The sequence below is a fragment of the Cibotium barometz genome, chromosome 3 (genome assembly GCF_041138505.1).
Source record: "Cibotium barometz isolate CiBa-2024 chromosome 3, ASM4113850v1, whole genome shotgun sequence".
NCBI lineage: Eukaryota > Viridiplantae > Streptophyta > Polypodiopsida > Cyatheales > Cibotiaceae > Cibotium > Cibotium barometz.
In genome coordinates, this window is record NC_141048.1 from 66,520,358 (window position 1) to 66,537,726 (window position 17,369).

General features: G+C 41.9%; 1 protein-coding gene across 1 annotated transcript in view; it reads right to left on the bottom strand.

Annotated features, from left to right (window-relative positions):
• Positions 1-9,645: 9,645 nt before the first annotated feature.
• Positions 9,646-17,369, bottom strand: part of LOC147640430 (transcription initiation factor IIB) — a 39,832-nt gene continuing 32,108 nt past the window's right edge. The window contains exons 6-7 of the mRNA XM_086780446.1: positions 10,211-10,287; positions 9,646-10,125 (exon numbers count right to left, since the gene is read on the bottom strand). Of these exons, the coding sequence (XP_086636572.1) occupies positions 9,992-10,125; positions 10,211-10,287 (211 nt within the window). The 3' untranslated portion in view covers positions 9,646-9,991. The remainder of the gene's footprint in view (positions 10,126-10,210; positions 10,288-17,369) is intronic.

Genomic DNA, 17,369 nt, shown 5'->3' on the forward strand with positions numbered 1-17,369 from the left:
TCCTCTAGTTGGTCAACTTTTCTTTGTTGTGTGGGTGTGGTATGGCAAGAGAAGGTGGCAGTGGGGGTTGGGAGGGTCACAATACATTAGGATAGAAAGACTCAACCCTATCAAGGCCTTATCCCATAGTGGTGCTTTGGGATGGTGAGGTTGCAAGGAATGAGCTTTCCCAAAGTGGTGAGTGGTGAGTGGGGTGGTGAGGTTGCAAGGAATGAGATTTCCCATAACTCTTGTCTCATAATGGGGGTGGTGAGGTTGCAAAGGATGAGCAATCCCATAACTCTTTTCCCATAGTGGGGTTGGTGAGGTTGCAAGTAATGAGCTTTCCCATAGTGGTGAGTGGGGTGGTGAGGTTGTAAGGGATGAGCTTTCCCATAACTCTCTCCTCTTTTCTCTTTACACATTTCCAAAAGCATGATTAGAGTGACACCTGTGGTGGCAACATAGAGGACCCTACTATCTCTAGCTTCTCTAGAAGAGAGGATTGTCTACTCAAGATGGCTAGAAGCACATCTCGGTATTGACACTTGCGTTGTCATTTCTTCCCCTCCTACAAGGCTATATTGTTCCTAAAACGGTGAACATATGTGTTGTTCTCAGTGGGTTGTGCTAGTTTAATGGCCATAGGGGGATCAAGTTCTTTATTATCCTTGAGTTGTGGCACATGAATCTTTCCTTTCTCCAAATCCTCATGAGAGGAGAAAAGAAAAACATTAGTAATAGGAGGCAGTGGAGCCGTGGAGGTGGAGGTGGAGGTGGAGGTGGAGGTGGAGGCAAGGTTGGAACTCAAGAGGATGTTGAGACTTTTGAGTACATCTCCTAGCGATATCCCTAGAGATGTGGAGATGGGTATGGTGTGTGGAAAGGGTGGACAAAGAGGGTAGGGTTGAATAAGTCATGGGTAGTGTGGAAGGCCTTGTCGATGTATAGATATCAATGTAGGAGTGGGAAAAGTGGATAGAGAGATGGCCCTGTAGAAAACCTTTAAAGTTGGGGGTGATAAGGTTGGTGTTGCTGCCAAGGGCAAATGGGGGTGGTTGGGATTTTGGTGGTTGCAATGCCAAAGTCTGTGTGGGGCCTTGGCCAGCCCTTCTATAGTTTGCTTCCTCCAGTGGTAGTTTTGTTATACATGCCTTTGTTGTCATCATCCTTAGCTTCATATTTATCTTTGATTCTCCAATTTGCCTTTGTTGTCATCATCCTTAGCTTCATATTATTCTTTGATTCTTCATGTTGACCAGCCCTTCTATAGGTTGCTTCCTTCAGTAGTAGTTTTGTTATACATGCCTTTGTTGTCATCATCCTTAGCTTCATATTTATCTTTGACTCTCCAATTTAGGCTAGCTATGAATGAATTCTTTAGGCTCCTCATCTTTTTGGACACTTAGCAATGAAATCCAGACTTTAGTGACTTTAGCAATGTAGTCACGAAGCTTCTCTCTTTTTTTTTAAATGTGTTATCCCTGGGCTTCTCATCTTTTAGACACTTTGTAATGAGACTCTGGACTTTAGCAACTTTAGCAATGTAGTCACAAACCTTAACTCTTTTTTTTCTCTATTCTCAGAATACAAAATTAAATGGTTCCAAAAGCATACAAGTTGGAACCTTATGATTCATGCAACATGCAAAGTTATCCCTACATTACTAATGGGAGTGCTTTTTGCATAAAATCCCTCCTTTTTGTTACGTTAAGAGCATTAGTTAACCAATGGGAGTGATCTTTGCATAAACTCCCTCCTTTTTGGTATGCAAAGAACATTGGTGAACCCTTCCACTACCACCAAACAAGTGGTCATGCATGTACTTTAGAGCATCACCATGACCTATATATTTCTACATGTTCTTACTAATGGTTATGGGCTTTGGCATTTTTCTCACCATGTTATCCTCCTCCTTTGAATTTCATTATAATTCAAAGCCAAAGAGTGGATTATCTTTGAGCATCCCTCCACTTAGAGTGTGTTCTTGTGAAGTTTTTGAATTTGGCCTCAGTGGACCCAAGTGATGTTCTTCACATGCTAAGGTTTTGACTAGCAAAACAGATTACTTCTAGAGCTAATAGTAGCACCAAATCTCAATTTCATGTATGTTTTAGTTTTTAAAAAAATTATTCTACACTTTTCTTGATTTTTTTATTTTGTGTTGTAAATGAAGTTTTGTGCCTCCAATTAGGTTAATATCCTCATGTTCGCATTGAAACCTAGAGCTTGAGTGGGCTTAGCCATACAATAACCTTGTGCCCTCGGAAAGATGCCAACTTTTGTTAATTCGATCTCTATGGGTACAAAAATGTCTTTCTTGGGATTCACGATGATTACTAGATGTGTGGTTGGACAAGGCCTAGGTGCTCAAACAATGACATGTTCCTCCCTCATCTAGCTATTACCTAGAAGAGCTAGTGCTAGATTTTGGTGCGATGACCACCATGAAGCTACTTACTACTACTCCTACCCATTTACACTCCTCCTTCTCCTATTCCTAGATGAATTGGTAAAACCACCCTTGGAGATTTTAGGAGGTGTGCCCACCTCCCACTATACAAGGTCTTGGGTAAAAGAGTTCCAAGATTTCTTTTTTATGCTCGCCGCTATGATCACTCTTTCAAATTCCCTACGGTGGCCCTGAAGGTGTGCCCACCTCCCACTATACAAGATCTTGGGTAAAAGAGTTCCAAGATTTCTTTTTTATGCTCGCCGCTATGATCACTCTTTCAAATTCCCTACGATGGCCCTGAAGCCCTAATCTATTTCTTGTAACTTTCAAGTTAACCTTATTCTCTTCTTTCTAGCTTCCTTCTTATGGTGTTGGTGTTCCTTGCATATCCTCTCTTTAAGCTCCTCAAGATTATCATGATGGAAGGGGGTTTCTCTCTCATTAGGTATCCACATCTCCCAACTCCCACATGTGTCTTATAACTTCCTCTTTCCCACTCACTCCTACTTACTTAAAGTTCTTCTCTCATAGGTTAACCCTCATTGCCACGTCTCACTTCACTCTCTCATAGCTTAACCCTCATTGCCACGTCTCACTTCACTCTCTCATAGCTTAACCCTCATTGCCATGTCTTCCGTTCACTCCACTCCATAATGCAAAATAATCAAGAGAGTGTGCTCCTTCACTTAAGGTTATGCTCAATAGGCACTCTATTTCTCACATAGCCACCATGCCTAGAACTGAATCACAAGATTATCTCACACAACCTCACTCAAATTCAACAAATAAGAGCTTAAATCAAAGCTAAGACTCACACAATTACAATGGAACTCACCAATCATAGAAAGCAATCACCATTAGAGCATAGTATGAAGGATAAGTAAGAGAACAAGATAAGAAATTAGTTCACAGTTTAAGATAAAGCAATATGCGGATCATTACAAATTAAAGAAATTACTTATATTATACATATGTATAAGATAATGTGGGGTTTCACAATTATCGATGCCCACAACTCACTCATGCATTATATATTTGTCTATTATAAGATCTATTAAATAAAGAAGCCTATGGAACATTATCCGATGTACCCTAGTGCTATCACAGATTTTAATAAACATAAATTATCATCAATTATTAATGCACCAATCCAAAATGGCTTCTCGTCATGTAGTCTTGTTCTGCACATTTGTTAAGGGGAACCTATCTTTAGTTAATGTAACCCCCGATCCACCTTAATTATGTTGAATATGAAATGTGAACACATCTAATGCACCCAACCCTTGGTGTAATATTGTCTGTAAGCTTAAAAAACCTCACCAAAACCTCAAAATTTGCCTAGACACATGTATGATCACCCTAGATCACCCCTAGACCAGCATGGTATTTTTTAAAACTGTTATTTTTTGGTAAGTGGTATGAATGCAACCAATTTTGGTGAATAAATTGGTAAGTGGTCTGAATGCAACCAATTTTGGTGACTAAATTGGTAAGTGGTCTGAATGCAGCCTATTTGGTGACCAAATTGATGAATTGTATTCATCCCTCAGACCATTGTCATGCTTGGTTATTACTACCTACAACCTACTATTTTTAGGCAATATGGAGCTTGATCCCAAATTAAGTGTTGTGACGATCCTTGACCATTAATAAATGTTGGTTGGGTTAACGCCAACTATTCAACTACCAATGGTTGTGTTAATTATCCATGTGATATTCAACTGGCAATGGTTGTGTTAATTGGCCAACAATGTCTTGGCTCTATTAAATGAAGTGGGAGGAAGTTTATCCTCCATCTAATGATGTTACTTGGGTTGGCAACCCTTTAACTCCAAGATATATCTAAAGAAGATGCATTTTTGGCGTTTTGGATATTTTCCTTTAAGCATACTCTCACAGATCACTCTATTCTTACATTTTGCTTTTGTATCTTGTATGAGTTGTGTGAGTTGCATCATTTTTCTATGCTCCTTGTGCATTAGGCCATGAATTCCTTCAACATGATTTATCCATCCTAGTCTAGTTTAAAATACTTAGCTTCTTTTTTATCTCTCATTCTCAGTCAGTGCAAGCCATTCTTTGAATTTTTTAAAATCCTTGGTCTTATCCTTATGATTGTGAGTAAGTGACATGAAGTAGGAAGAACCACCCCAATGCTATGAACCATCTAGAGTTGTGGTTTTCATCTTTCCACATGTGAACAAGTTGAAAAGGAAAGTATGCTCTAAAGGTGGCATCTTTTTGTTTCTAATGTTGCTTGCCGCACCAAACAAGTTTTGCATGCATTTGACATCTCTAGAAATTTTGGTAGGTATTTGACAAGCCCATATTTTAGCATCCTAACCAAGACAAAAAAGCTTTGATGATGACCAAACTATTTATGCCACATATTAGTTGTTCATACATCAAGTAAGGGACTATGATATTATAGCTTACAAGGGTGGTATATACTCAAGTCAACTATAGATAGCAATCATGATTGAGTTCAATGTGACCAAACCTATCATACCACTCATTTGGATTTATATTAGAATATGCATATGACCAGAGGTCTTTGTACTTCTTTCAAGTCCATCTAGACTCATTTGCATTCTTGTTTGGGCCGTACCACTCATTTGGATTTATATTAGACTAAGCATATGACCAAAGGTCTTTGTACTTCTTTCAAGTCCATGTAGACCCATTTGCATTCTTGTTTGGGCCTTGAAATCCAAGGATAGGGAATCATGTGAAATTTTTAACCAAATATGGGAATCTCAAGTGACACTTGCATGTAGTCTATTTGTCAATGCACTAAGCTTATTCAAGCCATCTTAATCCATAAGTCCTACCAAGCATTTGAGATTCTCAACCAAGGCTTTTAGAACCTTATAAAGGAAGCTTTACCAACTAGATCTAGCAATTTTATGTGGAGTTACATAGAGAAGAGTGGAGCATCCAACTCAACAAGGTTGCATTAAAAGCCATTTTATCTTTAATTATGTTTATATGCAAGCAAAGATTCATTTTATGATGATATGTGTCTCCAACCACAAATGAACTAGCTATTAAACTCCTCATGGAGAGGATGATTGGTACTTAAAATTACCCTACTATATAGTGAATATTACATTATTAGTAGCATATAGTGTTGCCAAAGCATCACGTTATGCAATGACAGTAATGTATAATATTGCATTGTTAATAACATTAGTGTTGCCAAAGCATCATGTCATGCAATGAGAGTACTATATCTATACTAGTTCCTCTATATCCTCACACTAATTCCTCTCTACTAGTTCCTCTATATCCTCACACTAATTCCTCTGTACTAGTTCCTCTATATCCTCACACTAATTCATCTGTACTAGTTCCTCTATATCCTCACACTAATTCATCTGTACTAGTTCCTCTATATCCTCACACTAATTCTAGTTCCTCTATATCCTCACACTAATTCCTGTGTATTAGTTCCTCTATATCCTCACACTAATTCCTCTATACTACTTCCTCTATATCCTCGCATGTTCCTCTATATCCTCACAATAGTAAGTTCCTCTATGTCCTCACACTAAGTTCCCCTACACTAGTTCCTCTATATCCTCTATAGTAAGTTCCTCTATACTAGTTCCTCTATATCCTCACACTACTTCCTCTATAGTAAGTTCCTCTATATTTATATCCTCACACTACTTTCTCTATAGTAAGTTCCTCTATATCTGTATCCTCACACTAAGTTCCTCTATACTAGTTCCTCTATATCCTCACACTACTTCCTCTATAGTAAGTTCCTCTATATCTGTATCCTCACACTACTTCCTCTATAGTAAGTTCCTCTATATCTGTATCCTCACACTACTTCCTCTATGGTAAGTTCCTCTATATCTGTATCCTCACACTAAGTTCCTCTATACTAGTTCCTCTATATCCTCACACTACTTCCTCTATAGTAAGTTCCTCTACATCTGTATCCTCACACTAAGTTCCTCTACTTCCTCTATAGTAAATTCCTCTATATCTGTATCCTCACACTAAGTTCCTCTATACTAGTTCTTCTATATCCTCACACTGAGTTCCTCTATACTAGTTCCCCAATACTAGCTCCTCTATATCCTCACACTAGTTCCCCAATACTAGCTCCTCTATATCCTCACACTAGTTCCTCTATACTAGTGGTGAATATTGGATTGTTAATAGCATTAGTGTTGCCAAAGTGTTGTGTTATGCAATGAGAGTATTATGCATTTTGGTTACAAGATTTGCTAGATATAGTGTTACCATTGTTGTGTATTAGGTTTAATCATATTAACATCATGCAATCCCAACGTCATTAATAACAAGATAAAGTTACCACGATAAGGAAGGTTTAACAATGTGCAACTCATGCATAATTTGGTAAAGAGGCATATTTGAGATGGAAGTTGGTTTTCGGATGTGATTAAATTTCAAACAAGGCAAGTTTACCCCATCTTCTTGTTCTTATGATTTTTAAGAGACGACTACAAGTACACACATCCATTGAAGAATGTGGCATGCTAGTGAATGAAAACTTGTCTTGCCCAACACACTAGCCTTCCCACATTCATTGCCTGTGGGGTCATCCAACTTCACCTTTGATGCAAGAGGAAAAACACACTAACATCCTTTCTTATTTAAGAATAATGTTTGTGCAAGGGGTTCATCTATAGAACTGTTGGGTTGTTCCTTAAAGCGCATGCCTTTCTAAAAATGTTGACAACACAAAATTCAACATATGCTCAACTATCTTAGCTATTAAGTATGTCAGAAGGGTAGAGGAATAATTGGATGCACTATATTTTTGTTTCAAAACCTTGTTTTGAAGGCTACAAGAGTATGGTTTCCACAAAGAGAAGGGGTTTACAATGTTAAAGAAAACCACTCTTACACAATGGTGTGAGCCATCCAATTGAAGGGCTTTGTGGGATGAATACATGATTCATTGTATCAAATCTAAGAACATTCTTTTTGCTACAAATGAGACACTTTTGCCCACAGAAGATGTGTTAGCTTTTGAGCTATGGTGGATCAAAGGTGATTAGAGCCATGGTTGAGAGATAATGATGAAATAAAAGAGATTAAGGAAATGGATTTTTAAAAAATCACATAATGATGGATTAGCCTTATAAACTCACTAATGACAAATGAGTATAATGACAAGGGATTGATTTAAAGTAGACTGTGTACTTCATAAATTGAGAACCTCATTATATAGCCTTGAGTACAACTTGATGTGACATCATCAATGACCTTAGATCATCCCCTTGAATATAGGATCTAGATGCCTTCGCCCATGTGGGCTAAACTCAACCTTTGTGGGCTACTATAAATGCTTGGCATCTTCTCCATTTGTAGAGATTCTCTAGTAACTCCTCCTCATTGTTAGGCATTTGACCTTTAATATTTGCACAATAAAATTTTCCAAGGTTCACATAACTCCTCCTTGCTCCTAGAGTGAGTGTCACTTCGACTATTTCTAACACTCCCCCTCTAGGTGATATCCATCTTTTGGCATGTATGGATTGACCTATTTTAGAACTCACCAACTTACTTGGTATACTTTCCACCATCTTAACCTAGTGGATTTTTTAAGGTTTCCACCATCTTAACATGGTGGCTAAGATGGTTTGGGAAAGATAAATTAATGGGGTTGGCATCCTAATCTTTTGAGGTGCTTAAATTTGAGTGTGCTCATTTGGCCCCTTTTACAAAGATTTTTGAATTTTGAGAGTTTGTACTCCCCCTTGACTGCACATTGGAGTTTTTGTTGATGAGGCTTTTTTAATGTCGATTTTTGTTGATGTTGATACTTCTTTTGTCAATTAAGACTTTCCCCATGTAGCTGACACTCTCCTTGAGGCCTCAACCAATGTGCGCACTCGAGCCATGTAAACACGCCCTTAAAAAGACACTTTTGTTGACTCCTTAAAGGTTGTTTTTTTCTTCTTTCTTCTTGAGGCCTAGCAGATGCTCTAAGCTTGCATAGCATTTTCTCTTGAATGTGGCCAACTTCTCTTAGTGATGGCATTAGTGCTAGTGATGATGCCTTGCTACTCTACTCTTGGACACATGTCATAATGATTCTATGCATGTTCTATGTTTCACCAATGCTATCTAAATCACCTATTGATTGCCTTCTATGTTTTGTGTCCCAACAATGATACGATTATGCTATTTGAATCATCTATAAATTGCCTTTTATGTGCCCGTCGATTTGGGACTCCTTTTTTTCAAATGTTGTTCTAATAGTGTTACTCTTTGCACTACGTTGCTGGTGAGATCCTTGAGGTGTCACTACCAATGATAACATCACTCGTAGGAAGAGGGGCACACTGATGTTGTTATCAACCTTATCGTTGCCAAAGAGACCTCTGTCTTTATTTCTCATAGCCTTACACCTGAGCTCAAGGAGAGAGATTTCTCTTCTTGCAGGAAGTTGAGCTCTATCCTCACTATAGATCTAAAGGATTGCTTGATCTATAGCCCTTTGAATGCTCAAGAGTTGCATCTTTCTGTGACTAAGAGGGAGAGCGAGAGAGAGAGAGCTGAGCACACTAATAAAATACGCATATGCATCCAGTTACTAAACAATCATGGTAACTACGCATAATTCTGATTTCATCTGAATCGACAGTTTGGAGAGCTTCCTCGCTAGATTGTGCTAAGCCTCATCATTACCTAGTACCCTGCTTTACGTAATACATTCTGTAGTGATTTTAGTGGCAGAAAAGTGACAATCACATTCCCTTGACTACACTGTAAAAAAGTAGAAACAAAACACAATCATCAAAGACCAGTTCAAGCCATCGTAAGAATAACACATACAATACTACTAGCACTTTCAAGGGTAGAAGGCCCAATAACTTTGCACCCAACCTCGAACCCCCATTTAAGATTCATTTGGAAATAGGAAACGTTACTTCTGCGCCCCCCCACCCCCCAAAACCCCTTGCGGCCAGTGTTCCTTCTCTGGCCTGTCACTGAAATGATCCCTTTGAAAGGCTTGTTTCAACATCATAAGTTCATTAAGCCAAAAACTTTGTGACATTGGTTTGCCAAATGAAGGCTTTCATCGATCTTAAAAAAGGAATAGGCCCCCTTAACCCTTTTGTAATTGTGTTGAAATAAAATGTGCAAAACATTCCCCCAAAAAAAAGCCATTAATCGCTTAAGGATCATCTGAGGATACAATTACGGCCAAATTAACATATACAAGAAGGGAGACACTTGGATACGCCTTTGTTCAAACAAAATTTGTTACATGAAAACATTGTGAAATTGCAGACCAAGCAAACGAACACGAGCTCACAAACCTCATTCATGACCTGTTTTAGTCATCAGGTTAGACCCGACTCTTAAAGAATCAATTCCACCATAAATACCCCTACAACGAACCCATTTCCCTGATATCACAGAGGACGAACCTCTTCCTCTTGTATCAGAGAGGGCAAACCCATAGTTCCAGAATCAGAACTGCGACCACTCAGAAAACATGTTTTCTTTCAACCTTTTGTTTAAGGCAAGCAAGTTACAAAATAACTAGCTTCAGCCCTAACAGGCCTATGGAGCGCATAAGTTCCTCACATCTTCTTCTTTTGCAAACCAATCTGGCACTATCCTGCCAGCGTGAGGATAAAGATCTTTATAGGAATTTCTTATAGTTCCCTCTGCTACTCCAGTGACACGGGAAATATCTGCACATATCCCTCAAAAAATGTTCAAGAAGAATCTGGAAACATTAAAACATGAGTAGAAACTTTCGTAACACCAAGAGCAAACCTTTCAGTGGCTTTTTGTCATCCGAGAGCTGTGATATCATGTAGATAGCAGCTGCAGCAATGGATATTGGGCTCCTCCTGCAAAAATAAAGACAGCATTGTTGCATCTTCTAGAGGAGTAAAATTTTTAGGTGAAAGATGTAACCCCAAAAAAAAAAGGAATACATCTCAACAGGACTGTTCTACCAACAATTTAAGAGCTATGCAGTACACCAAAATATAAGGAAGACCATGGAGAAAAAGTTTGGAGTGGGTGCCAAGCAACCACAGCTCCATAGCCTGATGGTGGTATTTATGGTGCAAAACATTCTGCTCTTATGTACACACAAAGTCCGACCTGGCTAGCATTAACTTGTTTAAAACTTGCTCCTTGTTTTAAGCACACACAAAGCCTACCCTTGCTGAATACTGCCCAGCCTGCCCCTACCTGTTCACTTGTGCCTGCAGCCCACAAGAGGCCTTGCCTGAAATGTCTGTCCCAGCAGGCACTGTGATGACCCTGTGTTTTTCCCTCTGGACAACAAGCAGGTGGGCACGGGCACGGGATGGATAGTGTGGACAGGCATCAGTTTGAATGTGAAAAGGAAATTCATAAGTGTGGCCAGCCCAAGTGTGAAAGGGGACAAAAAGAGATTTATAAGGTTATAAGGTTATAAGGTTTTTAAACCTTTGATGGATAAAAATATTATTATTTATTTTGAAAAGCATGCGTTTTCTTAAACTTTGCTTTTGGCGTTTTTGAGAAAAAAAAAACGCATCGCCTAGTTAAAAGGTGAAGGGTGGCGAGCATGAAGGTGGCCGTGTGGTGGTTGCCGTATGGATCTTCAGGGGTGGCCGGACGGTTTACGCAGGCGTTTCCCCTAGGGCGCCGCTGCTGCTGCCGCCGCCGTCGCTGGGTGTTGCTGCTGCCGCTGGGCGCAGACAGGCGGGCTGTGCGCATGGCTACAGCCAGGGGGGTTGCTGCCAGCGAACGGACACCAAACGGGCTGCCAGCAACCAGCGATCATACAGGTGGGCAGTCACTTAAGCGGACAGCCAGTCGGGCAGCCAGGTGTGGGAAAGTGGTGCAGAGGATGGGCACTCAGCAGTGAATCTGGTCAGGTGCTGGCGGTCGTGGAGCAGGTTACTTGCATGTGACAGCCAGGCGGGCGGTTTCCTACATCATGGAGCAGACCGCATCGCCAAGGCATCTCCGCAACCAGACCGGACAGGCTTAGACCAGCATGATGGAAGCGGGTCTATGGGTTTTTGGCATCGTGATTGGATGGTGCATATGTGGATTTATCTGTCATGAAGACAGGACATTGGTCTTTTGAGAAGAAACAAGACTTTGGTATCGAGGATACAGGACTATGGTTTATGGATATAAGTCTATGGTTTATCAGATACAGGTCTTTGGTTTCGTGTGGAAAGCATGTCTCTGGATTCATGTGAACAAGTTCTAGTTTTCTCGAGGTTACACGCAAGCTATGACTGTAGGAAGGACATATGGTTTGGTACAGCCCTACTGCTGTCTGGGAAAGGGTTCGTGGGATCCATGGTTGAGATGGAGAAGACCTTTTCAAGCAGGAAGGTGTCGTACAGGTGTGCCTTCTCTATGGAATGCTTTCCTCTCCTCCACTTTGTTTTTGTCTTGTGGCTCACCCTTTCTCCCTCTCTCTTTTTCCCTCTTGGTCCTCTCTCTCTCTCTTATGCCCTTTTGCCTGCCAAGTCCTCCCTCTTTCTTTCTTTCTCCCCCCACACTCCCCCTCTTTCTTTCTCAGTTTCTCCCTCCACCCTCCCCCTCTCTCGTGGCATATCTTCAGTGTCTCTCTCTCCTAGTGTATCCCTTGGCATCTCTATTCACGAGTCATCCATTTACAAGGCATAGGGGCACACAACACCCGACAACTCTATACTTGACGGCTAGAGTGCACCTAGAGCCTAGTTGCTTCTCCTTGATGAGCATGTGTGTGTGTGTGTGTGTGTGTGTGTGTGTGTGTGTGTGTGTGTGTGTGAGAGAGAGAGAGAGAGAGAGAGAGAGAGCTCCTTTGTTCAAAGTTTTTGCATGGGTAGATAGCCAGAACATTATTATTGATTGAAGGACATGCCCAAAATATGAAAGAGAGAGAGAGAGAGAGAGAGAGAGAGAGAGAGTAGTTGATAACAAGAGTTTTTATTTGGAAGTCCTAGGTGAAAAGCTAAAAGGGATCCTATTGGTAAAGGATTCGACAAGTTGTACTTTGTACTCGTTTTTGATCAAGTAAAGAAATACCGCAAGGGGTGCCACTGCGTTTTGGGGCCAATCGGTGTCCTTGTACTATTTGCAGGAGCATTCTAGCTCCCCTGTTTGGTTTCCTTTTCCAAGTTCTCATGGGTGATGAAGTGTTTTGTGTGCGAGTGTTTGTTCCACCGCCCGTCAGATTTCTGAAGGCCGGTTTCATGGTTCCATTGCCGGGATATCGTCGACTTTCTCAAGGAGGCGAGCCCGTGGTTACATCAAAAGCTTCAACATGTGGAAAGTGAAAAGGAAGTACAGGAGACAGTGCAGGATTGTGTGTCTTTGCCTGTATGAGGTGAAGAGCAAAAGCTAAAGATGAAGCTCAGGAGAAAAGACACCAAGGACAAGAAGTAGACAGCCAGGAACAAAAAGCAATTGAAGTGTTATGGTGCAAAAGATGGATTGAAGGCTATGGCTTTCGACACTTTGTCACTGGTGGTATCTTCACGGAGGCTTCATGGGTTTGGAAGACAGTTTCTTTCTATGTTTAGCAATGGTGATCTACTATGCTTCATTGGGAACTACTTGGGTGGAGTGCAAGCAGGTTTTGGAAGCCTAAGGATGTATCAGATGAGGCTCAAATGGAAGTTGAGGAACTTGATGCGGTTCTTATACCCGAGCAGATACTGGCACATAAGGAAAGAAAGGTACAAGGTAAAGTTTCCTGTCGCTATCTTGTGAAGTTCAAGAATTTTTCATCAATGGATGCGAAGTGGATGAAGGAGGGTGACTTGGCAGATTCACCTTAGGTATTGCAACTTTATCTTGATGCCTTTGAGTTGGAGCCGACTCTTGCGACGGCTCATTCAGGTTCAGCAGAGCTGGGGTCTGGAGCATTGCCTGATGCTCAAGAGGGGGGTAGCACCTCCACTCCCTTGTTATAGACAGGCTCAGTTTTTCATCTAGAAGTCGCTTGGTGATATCTTTGTATTCACCCGAGGTACTGAGGCTGACAGTACATCTGCTTATGGGACTTCTATGATATTGTGTACTAGTCACATGAGATGGTAAAGTTGGGTATGGTTCACGGTCGGCCGCACCATGAACTATAACTGCAACTATGGATGGTTTCTATCTTTGAAACTAAGGTATGATTGAGGAAGATTGGGACATTGATCTTTGTCATATGGTTCTGGCTGTTGTTGACCACAAGATCGGTCAATTGGATATTGAGATGATGCTATTTGTGGAGTTGGTCTCCTTTGGAATGGCATGGTTTGGTTGAGCTCAAAGTCAACGGCAACCTGAGGTAACTCTTCGAGACTCTATGAATGGGCATAAGTCTTGCGAGTAGTCCTAGAGATGGTTTGGTTCATGGATATATGGATCGAACTCTATTTGTGCATGTATTGATACACTTTCTGAGGTATTTTTGTATTCTGGTGCCATTGGATCCTAGTACCCTTGAGAATACATTGGGTAATACTCTGGATTGTGTGGTGTGATGCATGTATATTGGTATGATACATCAAGTACTTTATTATGTTCATAGATGCATCACTGAGTGTGACTCCTGCGAGATGGCCATGAGACATATGTGGGAAGTACTTCGTGGATGTATAGTTTGGATGCATTAAGTGCCTTCATATGCTCATGTTTTACCATCAGTCACGGTCCTACAGGATGTCCATGGATGTAAGGCTTGCAAGCAGCCCTGAGACTGTTATTTTGGAGTGGATAGAGCATCTTCAGGAGCATATTGTCATATATGTGTCATGCATATGCTTGTCATATGTAAAATAATGCATGATTTTGTTTTGGCTAACACAAGTTACGTGTTTCCACTTGGTTTTAAACTTTTGCTACAGGTTCTGAAGGAACAAGCAAGAGTTGTTTGTCACTTCGACGTGACAGTGTGGCCTTATTGTTCAGATGATTGTTTTATCACCCACATGCACTGGAGGGGAATTGCTTTGGTCATATGGGGAATCTTTCTTCATTGGATGTTTACTGTGTTATTGAGTGCAATCGAGGACGCTTGCTATTTTTTCAAGAGGGGGGTATGTTACGACCCTGTGTTTTTCCCTTTGGACAACAAGCAGGTGGGCACGGGCACGGGCACGAGCACGGGCTGGACAGTGTGGACAAGCATCAGTTTGAATGTGAAAAGGAAATTCATAAGTGTGGCCAGCCCAAGTGTGAAAGGGGACAAAAAGAGATTTATAAGGTTATAAGGTTTTTAAACCTTTGATGGCTAAAAATATTATTATTTATTTTGAAAAGCATGGGTTTTCTTAAACTTTGCTTTTGGCGTTTTTGAGAAAAAAAAACACATCGCCTCTTTAAGAGGTGAAGGGTGGCGAGCATGAAGGTGGCCGTGTGGTGGTCGCCGTATGGATCTTCAGGGTGGCCGGACAGTTTACGCAAGCGTATCCCCTAGGGCGCCGCTGCTGTTGGGCACTGCTGTGCATGGGGTGGTGGTGCTGCTGCTGCCGCCGCCGATGCTAGGAGCTGCAGCAGCTGCTGCTGCCGCCGCTGCCGCCGCCGCCGTCGCTGGGTGTTGCTGCTGCTGCTAGGCGCAGACAGGCGGGCTGTGCGCATGGCTACAGCCAGACGGTTTGCTGCCAACGAAAGGACAGCAAACGGGCTGCCAACAACCAGCAACCATACAGGTGGGCAGTCAGACAAGCGTCGGTTAGGCGGACAGCCAAGTGGACGCCAGGTGTGGGAAGGCGGTGCAGAGGATGGGCACTCAGCAGTGAATCTGGTCAGGTGCTGGCAGTTGTGGAGCAGGTTACTTGCATGTGACAGCCAGGCAGGCGGTTTCTTGCATCATGGAGCAGATTGCATCGCCGAGGCATCTCCGCAGCCAGACCGGACAGGCTTAGACCAGCATGATGGAAGCGGGTCTATGGGTTTTTGGCATCGTGATTGGATGGTGCATATGTGGATTTATCTGTCATGTTTGTATCGAGGATACAGGACTATGGTTTATGTATACATGTCTATGGTTTATCGGATACAGGTCTTTGGTTTCGTGTGGAAAGCATGTCTCTGGATTCATGTGAACAGGTTCTAGTTTTCTTGAGGTTACATGCAAGTTGTGACCGTAGGAAGGACATATGGTTTGGTACAGCCCTACTACTGTCTGGAAAAGGGTTCGTGGGATCCATGGTTGAGATGGAGAAGACCTTTTCAAGCAGGAAGGTGTCGTACAGGTGTGCCTTCTCTATGGAATGCTTTGCTGTGATAACGAGAGTTTTTATTTGGAAGTCCTAGGTGAAAAGCTAAAAGGAATCCTATTGGTAAAGGATTCGACAAGTTGTACTTTGTACTCATTTTTGATCAAGTAAAGAAATACCGCAAAGGGCACCACTGCGTTTTGGGGCCAATCGGTGTCCTTGTACTATTTGCAGGAGCATTCTAGCTCCCCTGTTTGTTTTCCTTTTCCCATGGGTGATGAAGTGTTTTGTGTGCGTGTGTTTGTTCCACCGCCCAATCAGATTTCTGAAGGCCGGTTTCACCCACCCTCTGATGGGACCCTGAAGTGGCCAGGACAAAAAACCCATAAACGCATGTTTTGGGCACAGGTAGGAGTTGCTATTTTTGAGCACTTGATGCAAGTTCAACAAGGTTGCATGCACTATCTTTAAGGTGCAAATATTTTTCTGAAGCTGAATACACCAATTTTGATGTGCGCATGGGTAAATATACCACTTTTTGGCCCCAAATTAGTGGAAGGCTAGTCAACGTGGAAACCTAGCTGGCACCTCATTAACTTGCATATTCCAAAATCTTGAATGGAAGAGCAAGAGAGAATGCCCCATCAAATTCAGCCCCAAACTCCCAATTTTTGCTGATTAATGTTGGGCCAGCCCTTTGCAGAAAACTCTTGAACAGAGGCAAGACAGTATGCAACCCCTCAATACGGAGGCTTACCTCTTCAACCGGCACCCATTCATGGACAGGCACCCCTCCATTCAATAGTCGCATCCCTTCATGGATTTTCCCCAGCCGGCTGCCCGTTGAGAAGCACACGACGATTTGTTGTTTTTTTATTTAAAAAAACAAACAAACATAATATAACCACACCCAAAGGTTATGGTCTAAGGTTCTAAGTGGCCATGTATACAAGCAAAAAAAAAAAAAAAAAACTTTACGAGCTCCCTCATGAGCCGACGCCAACTGGTTGTGCAATTTTCAGCCTGCGCCACCCTGCACACGGTTTTCAACGTGCGCCAACCTACAGCCGCCTCCTTTCTTGCCAGCTTCAGCCCGCCTCAGCCCCTTTATCGTGTGCTTCCTACTGTCCACTACCTTTGCTTGGACCAGCTGCTTGCAATTGCAAATTTTTGTTGGATTGCCCGCCACCATCTCCTTGGTGCTTCTCCTACAGCAACAATATTATTTATGGCAATCTTCTTCAGGTGTGATTTTTCCATTTTCTTGGGCATTAAAATCTCACATGATGTGGCGCATTAGCATATGAAACCTGTCACTTCATTCTTTTGCATGCTCTCCACTCATAAGGGGCCAATATCACTTTTTATGGGTTTAAGAGCACCTCCCAGATCACCTGGACACACATTACCCTCTTCTCCGACGGCTTATGGCAGAGGAAACTTATGAATTCAGTTATTTACAAGATACACCCTCACAGTCCATAGTGCCCTCTCCTACCCATGTTTCCCCACCGGTCTCTGCCCTTGTTCCAGTGAGTGTCACGTGCCCCCCTCTTTACAGCCCACTCACTACCATGTTCAAATAGCCACACCGACTTCTCACCTCAGAGAGTTCACTGTGTGGGTGATCCGTGTTCGTACTTATGCACAGGATCTTGATCATTAACTGTTTTATACTCGAGCGTCATCCTTATCTGGGTGCTATATTTCCCGAGTGTAGCATCATTTTTCATGAATATTGCACCTATTCTGAGAACGTTTATCCATCTTAGTTCACG